At 38.7% G+C, this 14,199-nt stretch overlaps 1 protein-coding gene across 6 annotated transcripts in view; it reads left to right on the top strand.

Annotated features, from left to right (window-relative positions):
* tubgcp6 (tubulin gamma complex component 6) overlaps nucleotides 1-14,199 on the top strand; it is a 44,169-nt gene that overhangs the window by 20,112 nt on the left and 9,858 nt on the right. For 2 of the 6 annotated variants that reach the window (XR_012400183.1, XM_073942693.1), the window contains exons 11-17: nucleotides 102-251; nucleotides 2,609-2,690; nucleotides 5,523-5,611; nucleotides 7,581-7,696; nucleotides 8,686-8,824; nucleotides 11,747-11,827; nucleotides 11,910-14,085. Coding sequence is in view for 5 of the 6 variants with exons in the window: in XM_073942693.1 (XP_073798794.1) it covers nucleotides 102-251; nucleotides 2,609-2,690; nucleotides 5,523-5,611; nucleotides 7,581-7,696; nucleotides 8,686-8,824; nucleotides 11,747-11,827; nucleotides 11,910-14,085 (2,833 nt within the window). In the remaining variant the exon portion in view is untranslated. Of the gene's footprint in view, nucleotides 1-101; nucleotides 252-2,608; nucleotides 2,691-5,522; nucleotides 5,612-7,580; nucleotides 7,697-8,685; nucleotides 8,825-11,746; nucleotides 11,828-11,909; nucleotides 14,086-14,199 lie in introns of those variants that run through there. The other 4 variants (XM_073942696.1, XM_073942694.1, XM_073942695.1 and 1 more) reach the window with 4 other exon arrangements.

Genomic DNA, 14,199 nt, shown 5'->3' on the forward strand with positions numbered 1-14,199 from the left:
TTTGGGAAATATTTAAAAAAGAAAATTAAATTCAAAGTGGGGCTAATAACATGCATTTGTTGAAGATGTTTAAGACCAGCCTATCTCCATCTGTCTAACAGCACTACATCTTTTGGTCGGACATCCCGGTGCCCAGGATCGCTGTGACGTTTTCTCTGCAGGAAGTTGAGGAGATTGAAAGAGACTGCGCCGTTTACCGGGGGCGAATGGAGACTATCTCTAGACACAGCGCCATCAGCAGGGAGGAGCAGGTACTGCATCATGCTTGGTGGTGTAATTTGTGCTCCCTGTCAGTTTTGTATTTAATGTTTTAATGATGTGTAAATCAAATCAAGCTATCAAGTGTCAAAAAAGACATATTGAAAGGGCAAAAAGACTGACTGTGTAGTGAAATTAATTATAAGACAGTTAGACGGAGCCTGTTCAAGTTCGTTCATTCATTCATTTTCTTTTCAGCTTAGTTCCTTTATTAATCTGGGGTCACCACAGTGGAGTGAACCGCCAACTTATCCAGCATATGTTTTTACGCAGCGGATGCCCTTCCAGCCACAACCCATCTCTGGGAAACATTGATACACACTCATACACTACGGACAATTTAGCCAACTCAATTCACCTGTACCGCATGTCTTTGGACTGAGGGGTAAACCAGATCACCCGAATGAAACCCAAGAGAACACTGGGAGAACATGCAAACTCCACACAGAAACGCCAACTGACCCAGCCAAAGCTCAAACCAGACACTTTCATGTTGTGAGGCGACAGCACTACTTACTGCGCCACTGCGTCGCCAAATTCGAGTGTTGTAGTTATGTCATGTAATAAGACCGACCGCAGTGAGAGTGTAGTTCCTATAAATATTGGCCTAGAAAATACTAAAGTTTAATTTATTCATCTGTTTTAAACGACTACAGAAGATTTAAAAAGGAAAATATATTTTTTTTTTACTTTATTTTGAATGTTTTTTTTCTGAGTGAAATGCTAATGGTCTAATTTGATTCAATTATTTATGCTAAGCTAAGTGACCCTGCCGGAACATGAAATTAATTCAAAAATGGTTCGTCAACCTTTTAACCATAAGAGATTTGTAAAATGAGCATTTCCAACAACAAAAAAGTGGAGTGTTGCTTTAATATAGTGTTTCTCAACCCCGTTCCTGGAGGAGTTTGCATCTTCTCCCTGTGTTGGCGCGGGTTTCCTTTAGGTGCTCCTGTTTTCACCACAAGTTCATGCTCTGTAGTTGAATTGAAGAAGCAACATTGGGCATAGTGTATGTGTGTAAATGCAGAAGTGTATAGTGTTTTCCAGTGTTGGGTTGCGGGTGGAAAGTCATCCGCTGTGTAAAACCTATGCTGGATAAGTTGGTGGTTCATCCCGCTGTGGAGACCCCTGATTAACAGAGGGACTAAGCCAAAACGAACGAACGAATGAATTAATGAACGAATAAACGAACGAATGAATGAATGAATGAAAGGCCTGTAATGGGTGTGACAGACAAAGTAGACATCCAAAACATGCAGTGTTAATGGTCCTCTTGGAACATTGTAGAGAAACACTGCTAATAAACAAACATTCGAGCATCGCAAAGCAACACTGTGTTGTTTTCTTTCTGAATGAATCTGTTTTTTGATTGGTTTCCATTACATATTTGCGCATAACTATTGCAACATGAGTGGCTTTCCATTAGCTGATGTTATACGCTTGACATTTTTTCCTCTTCACGACGATGGATGTTCGTAGGGTTGAATACATCATCATAGCCATATTAATCAAAGGAAACATGAGTGTTATCAAAGAGCTGATTTTGGGATTCAGAATAAGAAGTTTTCATTAGAAGTTTTCAGTAGTCTTATGAAATATTATTTTTTTTAACTTGCCTGAAATGTGTTTTTGCCATATATGGGAGTATTTATACAATTTATGTCCTTCTTTATTTCATTCATTCATTTTCCTTCAACTTAGTCTCTTATTCATCAGGGGTTACCAGGTGCAATGAACCACCAATTATTCCAGCATATATTTTATGCAGCGGATGCTCTTCCAGCTGCAACCCAGTATTGGGAAACACCCATACACACTCATTCACTCACACACACACACACACGCTCATACACTACAATCAATTTAGTTTTTCCAATTCACCTACAGCGCATGTCTTTGAACTCTGGGGGAAACCGGAGCGCCCGAAGGAAACCCACACCAACACGGGGAGAACATTCAAACTTAGCACAGAAATGCCAACTGACTTAGCCGAGGCTCGAACCAGCAACCTTTTTGCTGTGAGGTGACTGTTAACCACTGAGTCAACGTCCTTACTAATTTGCAATTTGTAGTTTTAATTTGCTCAGTATGCTTATATCAAAATGGCTAATCCAGGTTAAGTGTGTTATGTCTATGAAACGTTCGCTCCAATCAGAGAGCCAGTACTGCATCAAAGCTGGTACTGTTGGCATGGCAACAGATGAGATTTTAAAAGCCGGTCCATTAACCCAGTTTCATCAGGACACCGTGACCTGGGTTAAAAATCTGCTTTATTGTTTCACGCTCAAGTCCGTCTTCATTCATTTTTATTCTTTCTCTCTCTAACTAGTATTTTATTTTTTGTCAGGCCACGCGGACTGAACAGGCCCGACAGGAGCTCATTAACCAGGTCAGAGAGTCAGCGGCCAAAACCCTGGAGAGAATCAGAGGTCAGAAATCTGTCCCCTCAAACCCACACACACACACACACACACACACACACACACACACACACACACACACACACACCTGATGCTGTTAGCAGCTTCTGTCTGGGCCAAATTAGTCTTGCGTAGCCAGACTTGACTTTCATCATAGGCTCTGTCCCAAATTGCACCCTTCTGAATTGTGAAATGAGAAATGGGACACCCTACAGGCCTGCTGCTGGAGTGAGGCATTCGGTAAGAAACCGATTTGCTGCTTATACTGTCTGCTTTTAAATATAACTGGCTGATGTTAATGTCATCATGAAATCAAAATGTGCAATTTTTATTTTTCATGGAATGGGATTATACATTTGATGTTGATTTAATTTTTAATGTTATATTCATGGATGACATTGTTTTTATTAATGTATTAAAATAAGAATGATATATTTTATAAATATTTTATTAATTATATTTGATCATTTAAAAGACAAATTATAAAGCAAAAATATAATCTAGTGCTGAAATAACTAAAACTAATCAAAATAAAATGTGCTTAAATATTGTATTGTATATTATGTATTAGGGCTGGGCGATATTGCTAAAAAAGATGATCACTAGATCATGTTTCATATCATTCGATACCAATAATTATTGAATATTTAACACTCCATTTTTTTATTTAACCACCTTGTTTTAATTTATTAACATTAATAAGGCAAATAGTTTTAGTAGTCAAAAACAAAAAATGTTTGCATAAAATATCTGATCTTTATAATAAAATAAACATGAGTGTTAAAGTAACTCTTAAACCTAAAAGAGTTACAAAGTGTGCAATGGTAAAGGTCTTTCCAATTACAGCTGTTCAAATCCTCTGATGAAATCAAATTCATATTGCAGTATATATTGCAGAAAAACTAATTATCGCAATGTCCGATTTTTACAATATCATGCAGCCCTATTGTAAAGTGTTTTTTTTTTTTTTTCTTCTGGGCATAGATATTTTTTTTTTAGATTAATCTCACTGTAATCTTGGAATTAATCTAGAGTAAAATGGCTCATTTGAATTCTGCCAAAGGCATTCAGAATATGAAATATTCTACCCAATGTAATATATGTAATACAATCCTTAAATAATGACTGAAAGTAAGTCTTTGAGAACGAGTTTCTCAAGCCAGGTGGCGCATAAGACCAGGGGCTCATCTCCTGTTTCCAAACTGTTCTACTATGATAATTGTTGATTAAAATAAATGATGTTCAATAAGATGTACTTGTGTTTACTAACTGTTTATTCAGTTAAACATGAATTTTGAACTGTAGGCCTACATAAGCTCCAAACAGTGATTTTTTTTTTAAACAGTGATTTTTTTTTTTTTTTTTTTGATCACCTCAATCCGACTACAGTCATAACTGAACTAAACATGACATGTTAGAGTATGCAAATATTACATGAATAGACATGTGGAGTATGCAGATATTAGTGGCATTACTGATGTAAACACAGCAATCAAACTATAACCGTCATATTGGACTTTTCGCCTATTTTTCCGACAAGATCCACACACGCAGCTGTCAGTAAAGGACCACACACACATCGCAAAATGCAGAAGTTTTTTTCTTTCCATTTGGTGTGCGTTATTAAATTTCATAACACTCTCACCAGTTCTTAATACTTATTTGCGTCTAACACCCCAGTTTGTCACGGGGGCATGAATGAAATGTTCATAAGTGAAAGTGGAACTGCCGAACTGCAGTTAGTCACCCAAAACTACAGGAAACTCTTACATGAAAGCACTATAACGACCCACCACTATTTTTTTTCTAGACAATTAAAGTCAGAATTAATTGCCCCCGTATATTTTTCCCCAATTTCAACAAATTTCTAAACCTAATAGTTTAAATTTCATTCATTCATTTCCTTTTTGGCTTAATCCCTTTATTAATCTGGGGTCGCCACAGTGGAATGAACCGCCAACTTATCCAGCATATGTTTTACACAGCAGATGCCCTTCCAGCCCAACAAACACTCATTCACACACATACACTACGGACAATTTAGCTTACCCAGTTCAACTATACCACATGTCTTTGGACTGGTGGGGGAAACCGGAGCACCCGGAGGAAACCCAGGCTCGAGCCAGCGACCTTCTTGATGTGAGGCGATCGTGCTACCCAGTGACGCCCTTAATTTATAATAACTAATTTATAATAACTGTTTACTTTTATCTTTGCCTTGAAGACATATTTTACTACATTTGCTAGACATTTTTCAGGATACTAGTATTCAGCTTAAAGTGATTATTAAAGGCTTAATTAGGTTAATTGGGCAAACTGGAGTAATTAGGCAAGTCATTATGATGACTTGCCTAACTACCCCAATAGGCCTAATTAGCCAAGTTGTATAACGATGGTTTGTCCTGTAGACAATCAAAACAGTAGCTTAAGGGGGCTAATAATTTTGACCTTAAAATAATTTTTTTTTATTCAAAACTGCTTTTATTCTAGCCGAAATAAAAGAAAGACTTTCTCCAGAAGAAAAAATATTATCAGACATACTATAAAAAATGTCTTGCTCTGTTAAACATAATTTGGGAAATAATTATTAAGAAAAATATATATGTATATATAAACTATTATATAAAATTGTACTATTAAATCAGTAATCCTAAAAACAACACTGTACAGTAAAACATGTTTTTTTTTTCTCCCCACATGAGGAGGGGACACAACTGTTCTCCTTGTGGAGGTCAAGTATTAATCATCAGGGCATCCAGCGTGCGGCTGCTGCTCCCCACAGAGACAAATGAATGAATATTAGCGCTGACGTCCCGCTGTTCTCTCTCTCGCCCCCTGCAGGCCGCCAGGTGTCGCAGCGTCTGGCAGAGGAGGCCCAGAAAAGGGAGCGATTCAAAGAGATGAAGCAGCAGCTGGAGCTCGACCAGGAGGTGAGAGAGGAGCGCATTAATTAATTATTTCCAGTCCCAAAAACCAACCCTCAGCATATTTAACTGGGTGTCCGCGAATCTTTAAATTTCATAGTATAATAAAAATAAGGCCTTAATGGACCCTTTTCACAAGCCTGTTATGACGTGTTTAATGGCAATCGGCATCTTAAATCCTTGAATGTTTTTAATATTTTTAATATTAAAAAGTATGCATATTTATATGTATTTGCAATTGGAAAAGGAATATTGAACACATCACCATTTTTCTCAAAAAACTAATTTCTAAAGGTGTTGTAGACTTGAAATTTTCACCAGATGTTGGTAACAATCACAGAAATCTGTATATGCAAAGAAAACTAATCTTATTGGTTTACAAATGAAGTTATGCGTAATATAATGAAACTACGAAGAGAAAAAAGTGTTGAACACATAAAGAAAGGGAGGTGTAGAAAGGCAGTGAAAGCCCAGACAGCAGCTGAAATCTCTCAGTTAGTAGTTATTCAGCAACCGTCTGCCCTTCATCAGTGTAAGTGAATATCAGCTGCTTCAGTCCAACATCCATCCACATAATCAGGATAATGAAGATGAAACCAGAGTGGACATTCCAGCAAGACAATGATCCAAAACACAGCCAATGAATCTCAAATGCTTTCAGAGAAAGAAAATCAAGTTGTAGAATGGCCAGTCACCTGACTTGAATCCAATAGAAACTCGCACCTGAGCAATGTATGCGACTTCGTTCTCTATATGAGAGGCGTCTTCAAGCTGCCCTCATAAAAAAAACTTTTATATAAAGTATTAAATATGTTTCAGTAGTTCAGTACTTCTTGTGTCATTCCATTGTTATTACACACAATTCAATAAAAAAAACATGTGTTTAATACTTATTTTCCCTGCTGTATAAGCATACAATCTTTAAATAATCTTTTATAATCTTTGCATAAAAAACTAATTACCGCTTGTGCTAGGTATTTTTAATTCAGCACCATTTGGGTGGGACAGTAAATTTTCTCTTCTGGCTGCTGTTATCAGCCTCACACAATTTTTTTTTTCTTTTTCTGAGTATCTTTACAAGTTTTTCTTTCATTATTTCAGCAAATTTGTTCTACTCAATCACTGCATTCAGTTTAACCAGCTATAACAAATTTCTCGAAGTCCATTTATAATCTTTAGTGGAATAATGTTTAGGCTATATATAGAATAATAATAGGCCTTTTTTTATTGACATCGGAAAATTATTTTTTGTTAGAGTTAATGCAGTTTGGTGGAACTAATAGAAAAATTTTATCATATTTTTTAATAATAATGTGTTGAGGGTTTTCATACTTTATATGTATAATTAACAGTGTTAAAGATGTTCTTTAGTTGTGTTGCGTGTTTTTTTTCTGAACTACAATATTAATCTCATTCTGTGTGGTATTAAAAAGTCTTAAATATACACTCTGACAAAAGCCTGGCAAAGAAAGCGTTCCTGTAGGACTCCCAGAGTTCATCAAGATCCTTTAGATTCATCTTCAATGCCTCCTCCTTCATCTTACCCCAGACATGCTCAATAATGTTTATGTCTGGTGACTGTGCTGGCCAATTCTGTAGCACTTTGATGTGGAGCCTGAAGTATGAGTAAATGTACTGTTGATTTTGCCATCCACTCTGCAGATCTCTCACCCCCCCACTGAATTTAACGCTAAACCATGATTTTTCCTTCACCAAACTTGACTGATTTTTGTGAAAATCTTGGATCCATAAGGGGTTCCGATATGTCTTCCTCAGGATTTGTGATGATTGGCATGTAGTTCAACAGATGATTCATTTGCAAAACCTTCGATTACTTTTCCAAATGATCAAGTTATATGTTGCTCTCACAACTGGGATTGACAACAAGACTTTTGTCAGATAGTGTAGGTCTTAAATATAGGTTTTAGAAACCTGCAATACCCTGTTTAATTTCTCATTTGGATGTGTTTTTCAGTGGCGTAGCACCGCAAGACGGAAGGAGCAGGAAGATGATTTCAGTTACGCACGAGAACTCCGAGACCGAGAGCAGAGGCTGCAGGCCCTCGAGGAGCAGCTGGAGCGCCAGGCACGGTGGGCGGCATACTGTAACGCTAAAAAAGCTGACAGATTAGCACTGAGGCTATTGAGCGCAGCAGTGAGCGCCCACAGGACGTTTATTTCACATTCGTGTTCACCGCAGGAATCACTCAGTAAAGCATTTTGAAGGCCATCAACCAAAACGAGCTGCTTTCAAATCAATCATAACATTACAACAGCAGATTCGGAGCAAACATTTAAGAATAAAAATGCAAAGGTACAAGATTCTGAATGAATCTTTTTAAATTGCGAATTACATGACTATGCCTCACAGCTAGGAAGTTGCTGGTTCGAGTCCTAGCTAGGCCGGTTGGCATTTCTGTGTGAAGTTTGCATGTTCTCCCCATGTTGGTGTGGGTTTTCTCCGGGTGCTCCGGTTTCCCCCCCAACTCAAACACATGCATTATAGGTGAAGGAAATAAACTAAATTGCTCGTAGTATGTAAGTGTGTGGGGGTGTTTCCCAGTGCTGGGCTGCAGCTAGAAGGGCATCCGCTGCTTAAAACATATGCTGGAATACAAAGGAATATGCTGTAGACAAAGCCAGAAGAAAATTGACTATCAGTTGAAAAAAAAGTGAAACCATTGATGAAAAGTAGTTCGCAGTATTAAAGCGTACGAATATGTAGAACTTGAATGTCATTTGCAATGCATCCTGGGAGGGTGAGCTCAATACTGAGCTGATTTTGATGCATTTAAAGCTTTATGTTATGTAAAAGTATTTTTGACTCATGTTTAAACATTCTTAATTGAAATTTAGATGGCGTATACAGCTTGAATAATATAACAATTAAATGTAAAACTGTTTTCAATTTTATAAAGAGAGCAGGGTTCATTTGTATTAATCTTTTGTTTTCTATTCTAATTTGCATTTGTTTTTTTCACTGTGAAGAGAATTAATAGGATTTTTTGCACTTTTGCGCATGTAAATCAGTTTAGTATCAAGAGAATTTCTAATTAAATTCAGTTTTGTGTGTGGTTCAGGATGGATCTGATCGCTCAGTACAGTCAGTTGTCAGAAGCGGCTGCGAGACGAGAGCTCAGAGCAATGTGGAAAGTGCAGAGGATGAAACTTGACGAGCAGAGAGTCAGTTTCCTGCAGAAAGAGCAGCACAACATACAGGTACGATATCACACTTATTGTAGTTTTATCATAGAGTCTGGAATGATTCTTTTCTTATATTAGTAATAGATATTATTGATTTATTTAGTCTTTTCCTCAAGTTTTGCAGTGTATTATTTTACAGTGTATTGGTATTTTACAACCATTTTCCATATATTAGGGATGCTCCGATCAAGATTTTTGCAGCCGATACTGAGTACCAATTCCTTTTTGGACACATTGCAAATAATGGAAGAATTCAACATTGCTCAAGGAAGTTTGGAATGCATATTTGATGCATTAGAAGTAAAAATGCGCACATATAAATCCATTACTTCTTTACTAAAAGGAAACTGGTGGTGGTGAAGTTGATTGTGATTCACGGCAACGCGTCATGTTTGTCACGTGACGCACTGCAGCCACAATAGCGATGTATAACAGATGAATTTCTTTTATTATGCTTTGCCGTTTTAATAAGAAAACTAAAAGTGGGTGTTTTTTGTTGTTTAAAAGACAAATAAATGATCGTGATCTATAGCGTAAGATAAGCGTCGCCATGTTTACTCGCATGCCTCATTCATGAAAGCAGAATACGCAAGATTCAGCATGTAAATTCACCAGTTACTTCCAAAATGCATGCAAGCGAGTGGCTGGCCAGCTGGGAGAAGAATAAATTTGAACTTTATTGTTACTTTCACTATGTGTATCTGATATGACTAATACACATCGGCAAATTATGTTTGAATGGATTATTAAACTTCCATAGACTTTCTTGTGTGTTTTACAAACTCTGAATGTATTGTTTAACTTGTACTTGTGTGTATTTACATGTCTAAAACATAAAATAAGCATTGGGTGGTTAAAACACTGTATATTTGTGATCATATGACACGTCTTTCTCTGGCTCAGCGCCAGCCAACGCACTAAAGCTCAGTTTGAATTTTTCATGTCAAGCTGCATAACAAGTAAAAACACCAGCAGCAGGGATATTACGTGCCTTACTTTAAAACGGAACAAAAGTAGGATTAGGACGCTTCTGTAGTAGATTAGATTCTGTAGTAATTTACATAGATTTCTCTGCCTTCGCCATGTATCTTTACTCTAACGTTACTTCTGCTTGTTTTTTTTCTCCGTCCTGTCTATGAGGCACCAAACTCAATAATCAAACAGCTCTGCATCACGGGACACAACAGAACGATTATGAAGTTTGTTGCCAGCGCTTTTAGTAATCGATTTTAATCAATTCATTGTTGCAGCAATACTCATAAACAAACAATTGTGATCGGTTCGTGAGATTGGCCAAATTAGCGAGTACAGATCGAGTTATAAAATGTGATCATCGAGCGATTCTATGATATACATGTATATACATACATACATGCATAATATTATATATATATATATATATATATATATATATATATATATATATATATATTAGTGCTGACAATCGATTTAAAAAGTTTAATTAATTAATTGCACCTTTTTAAAAAAATTAATCGTGATTAATCACATTTAAAATACTGAAACTTGTAATTTTGCCTATTTAAATGTAAAATTAATGTAAACGCAAGACAAAAAAAAAATTTAAATTCAAAATATAATTGTTTAATAGAATTTTTGTTTAACTTGTACCACAGATTTCTTCATGTAAACAACATACCCACAATAAATCATCAATATCCTGGCTTGACAGCCATATTTATTACAGAAATTAAAACACAGGCATGTTAATGACATTTAAATTTCAAAACAATCAATGCCAATAAAGAAAACAGTGATTTACATGTTGGATTCTAAGTGGACTGCAAAAAAATGCCAAAATACTGGAATTGCAGATATGGAAAATGTAAATTATATTAATAAACTATTGAAAACAAACTGTTCCACTCATTGTAAAGTTTTATTGCTGTGAGTTGAGAACATTAGTTATAGAGTAGAAACAATTTTGTTTAATCCTCCTTTACATTCATCCAGTTGCTAAGACTAGGAGTATCCCGCAAGTGCACAGAGACTCCCAAATGCCCGCAAATGATTGATAATTTCTCGCAAACCAGTCGTTAAATACTGACACAACGGGCCTGACACACACACAGACACACACACACAACGCGCTGCAGACATTTTGGCCCCAACGGCCTTCCATACTGGAGCGGCTCCCCTCTGATTCAACACACGCATGATCACGTTCATCAAATTTGCTTAAACTAAGCGTCCTAAAGTATTAATGTATTTCACAAGGATTCTGACACAACAACGCGAAGCATACGCTTTCATTGCGTTTAATGAGGAAACACGCTAAACTTGGAGGGCTCATGCTGAAAGGCAGAGTAATGCCCTGTCTTTGACAGCTCGCGACTTCACTAGAGACGTTCTGAGTACATTTACATAAGACACCAATACTCCGATTTTAATATGATTAAGATTATACTCTTATTAAAATTCTACCGTGTAGCCTTAAAAGGAACCTTACCTTAAAGGAACACCGAGTCACGAAATGCGGAGGATTTTCTTTCTGTTCGCCATGCGGTATCAACTTACAACAGAAGTTGAAAGTTAAAATTGAAACACTCGAAATTGCATGAAACTCTGGAGAGCCTGGTGATGCAACTAATTGTTTTATACTGAAACTTGCCTTTTAAAAAGTGCTTCCTTGGTCTTATCCACATTTTTTGCATGTTGAACACACGTCCACCACAACAGGAAGTAAAAAAAAACTGCCACTGCGTTAATTACGTAAATTTTTTTAACGCGTTAATTATTTAAAATTAATCGCATGCGTTTGTGTAGTTATTATGTGTTTTATCAAATATTAGTTTGTATATATTTATAATTAAAATTTTCAAATGTTTGCCAGTTAATATTTCTGTTAGTAATCATGTGTTAGCAAAGGATTTAAGTTTGATTTACCATTTTGAAGTCTATGAAATAATTTATGTTCAGGCTCTTCTGGAAATGAAGTTTAGTTTGGGAAAGGACGACCCTCTTCTGGAAACACCTCACATTCACCAGCCTAAACAACTAGTATGCTGTTTTTTTTTTTTAAATATACACACCTATAATGTCATTAAATCAACCTAAACTGATAATTTTTTTTTGACCACAGCTCACTGAACAGCAGAATCTAAGTGAACCACAAACTGGACATCCTCCAGTGCCAGAATCCTCTGCTTCTCCCTGCCCTCCTGCAATAAGTCAAGCTGTAATATCAGAAGGAATCGACACTGCTGACTTCCTCCCCAAGCCTCCACACAGCCCTAAAAGTGGTGCCGTGACCCAGGCACTCCATGATATTGGATCCGACCTGTTGCCGATTTCTCAGGCACCCAACCCAAGTGTGCCACATCCATCAGCTTCCCACATACAGCTCGGAGAACATGTTTCGGAAGTCTTGGAGTCCTTCCCATTGCCTAGTGAATTTGGACAGGCATCCAATTCCAGCTTTCCGTTAGGTCAGTTCATTCCAGAGGGGCTGGTAGGTCAACCGAAAGCTAGTGTTCATGGACACCCTTCACAGAGCTTCGTTCAGCTGGGAGACTCCACTGCCTCGGGGCGGATCATGGGCCCGGTTCACTCCGAGTCAAACACTTCAACCCAGACCACTCAAGAGAGCACATGTGAAGCAGAGAGCGAGAGCCGGTGTACAGAAAAACAAGCGACGGGAACAGAGCCCTCGGCGGCCAGCGCAGGTTCAGAGCCAAAGCAAGCCACCCAGGAGCCAGCAGATGAAGCCAAGTCCTGCGAGAGTGTCAGCCAGACCTCTCACTGTTCTCAGCCAGAGCAAGAACAATCTGTGTCTCCTCTCATCAGCTTCCATGAGTCACAGTCTGATACTCTTATGAGGAATAACACCGCCGATCAGGATCCGGCACTGATTGCGTCTTTGTCCTCCTCTGATGTTCATAGCCACGCATCTGATGCCAATATAAGGGTTGGTGAACATGTTTCAGAGGTAGCCACTCCTCTATTTACTTCTGATATACATGGCCACATCTCTGACGCCTATATTAGACTTGGCGAACACGTTTCTGAGGTAACCACTTCTCTTCCAACCCCTAATATCCATGGCCATGCCTCTGACACCCATACAAGGGTTGGACAAAACATTTCTGAAGTGACGACTTCCATCCCCACCCCTAATATTCATGGCCACGCCTCTGACGCCCATAAAAGGGTTGGTGAACACATTTCTGAGGTAACAACTCCCATTCCTACTGCTAACATTCATGGCCACGCCTCTGACGCCCATATAAGGGTTGGCGAACATGTTTCTGAAGTAACCACTCATATTCCTACTGCTAACATCCATGGCCACGCCTCTGATGCCCATATAAGGGTTGGCGAACACGTTTCTGAGGTGACCACTCATGTTCCCACTGCTAACATCCATGGCCACGCCTCTGACGCCCATATAAGGGTTGGCGAACACGTTTCTGAGGTGACCACTCATATTCCTACTGCTAACATCCATGGCCACGCCTCTGACGCCCATATTAGGGTTGGCGAACACGTTTCTGAGGTAGCCACGCATATTCCTACTGCTAACATCCATGGCCACGCCTCTGACGCCCATATTAGGCTTGGCGAACACGTTTCTGAGGTGACCACTCATATTCCTACTGCTAACATCCATGGCCACGCCTCTGACGCCCATATTAGGGTTGGCGAACACGTTTCTGAGGTGACCACTCATATTCCTACTGCTAACATCCATGGTCACGCCTCTGACGCCCATATAAGGGTTGGTGAACACGTTTCTGAGGTAACCACAACCACTCCTACTGCTAATATTCATGGCCACGCCTCTGACGCCCATATAAGGGTGGGTGAGTTTGTATCAGATGTCGCCTCCTCTCGTCCACGTTGGAGTAAATACGGTCACTCTTCTGACAGCACCCTTAAAATGGGTTGCGTAATACCCAATGCCACCCATATGCCCACTCTTTTGCCTGGCAGTGCTTTTGGGCATGCGTCTGACTCCACACTAACAGCAGGATGTGTTGTGTCAGGCGTGAACCCACAGCCATCTCCAATACCCGGCAGTGAATATGGACATTCCTCTCAGTCCAGCTTGGGAATTGGGTGTGTGGTCAGTGGGATTGAGAGCACTCGACCCAGCTCTCTTTACAGCAGTGCCTACGGGCATTCATCAGACTCAGCGCTGGGCATGGGATGTGTGGTTGGCGGGATGGTGCCAGGGAGTTTGTATGGTGACCAACAACCAGCCAATTCTGAAAAAGCATCACAAGACACAGAAAACCCAGCAGATATCGACACCCATGGTGAGAACACCACGACATTCAGCAAACATTCTTACAATGCTTTCAGACACCTTCAGTTATTAAAATTAGAAATATTAAAATAATGTAAATATAACTAAAGGAGAAAGAAAAATA

The sequence above is a fragment of the Danio rerio genome, chromosome 25, assembly GCF_049306965.1.
Source record: "Danio rerio strain Tuebingen ecotype United States chromosome 25, GRCz12tu, whole genome shotgun sequence".
Classification (NCBI taxonomy): domain Eukaryota; kingdom Metazoa; phylum Chordata; class Actinopteri; order Cypriniformes; family Danionidae; genus Danio; species Danio rerio.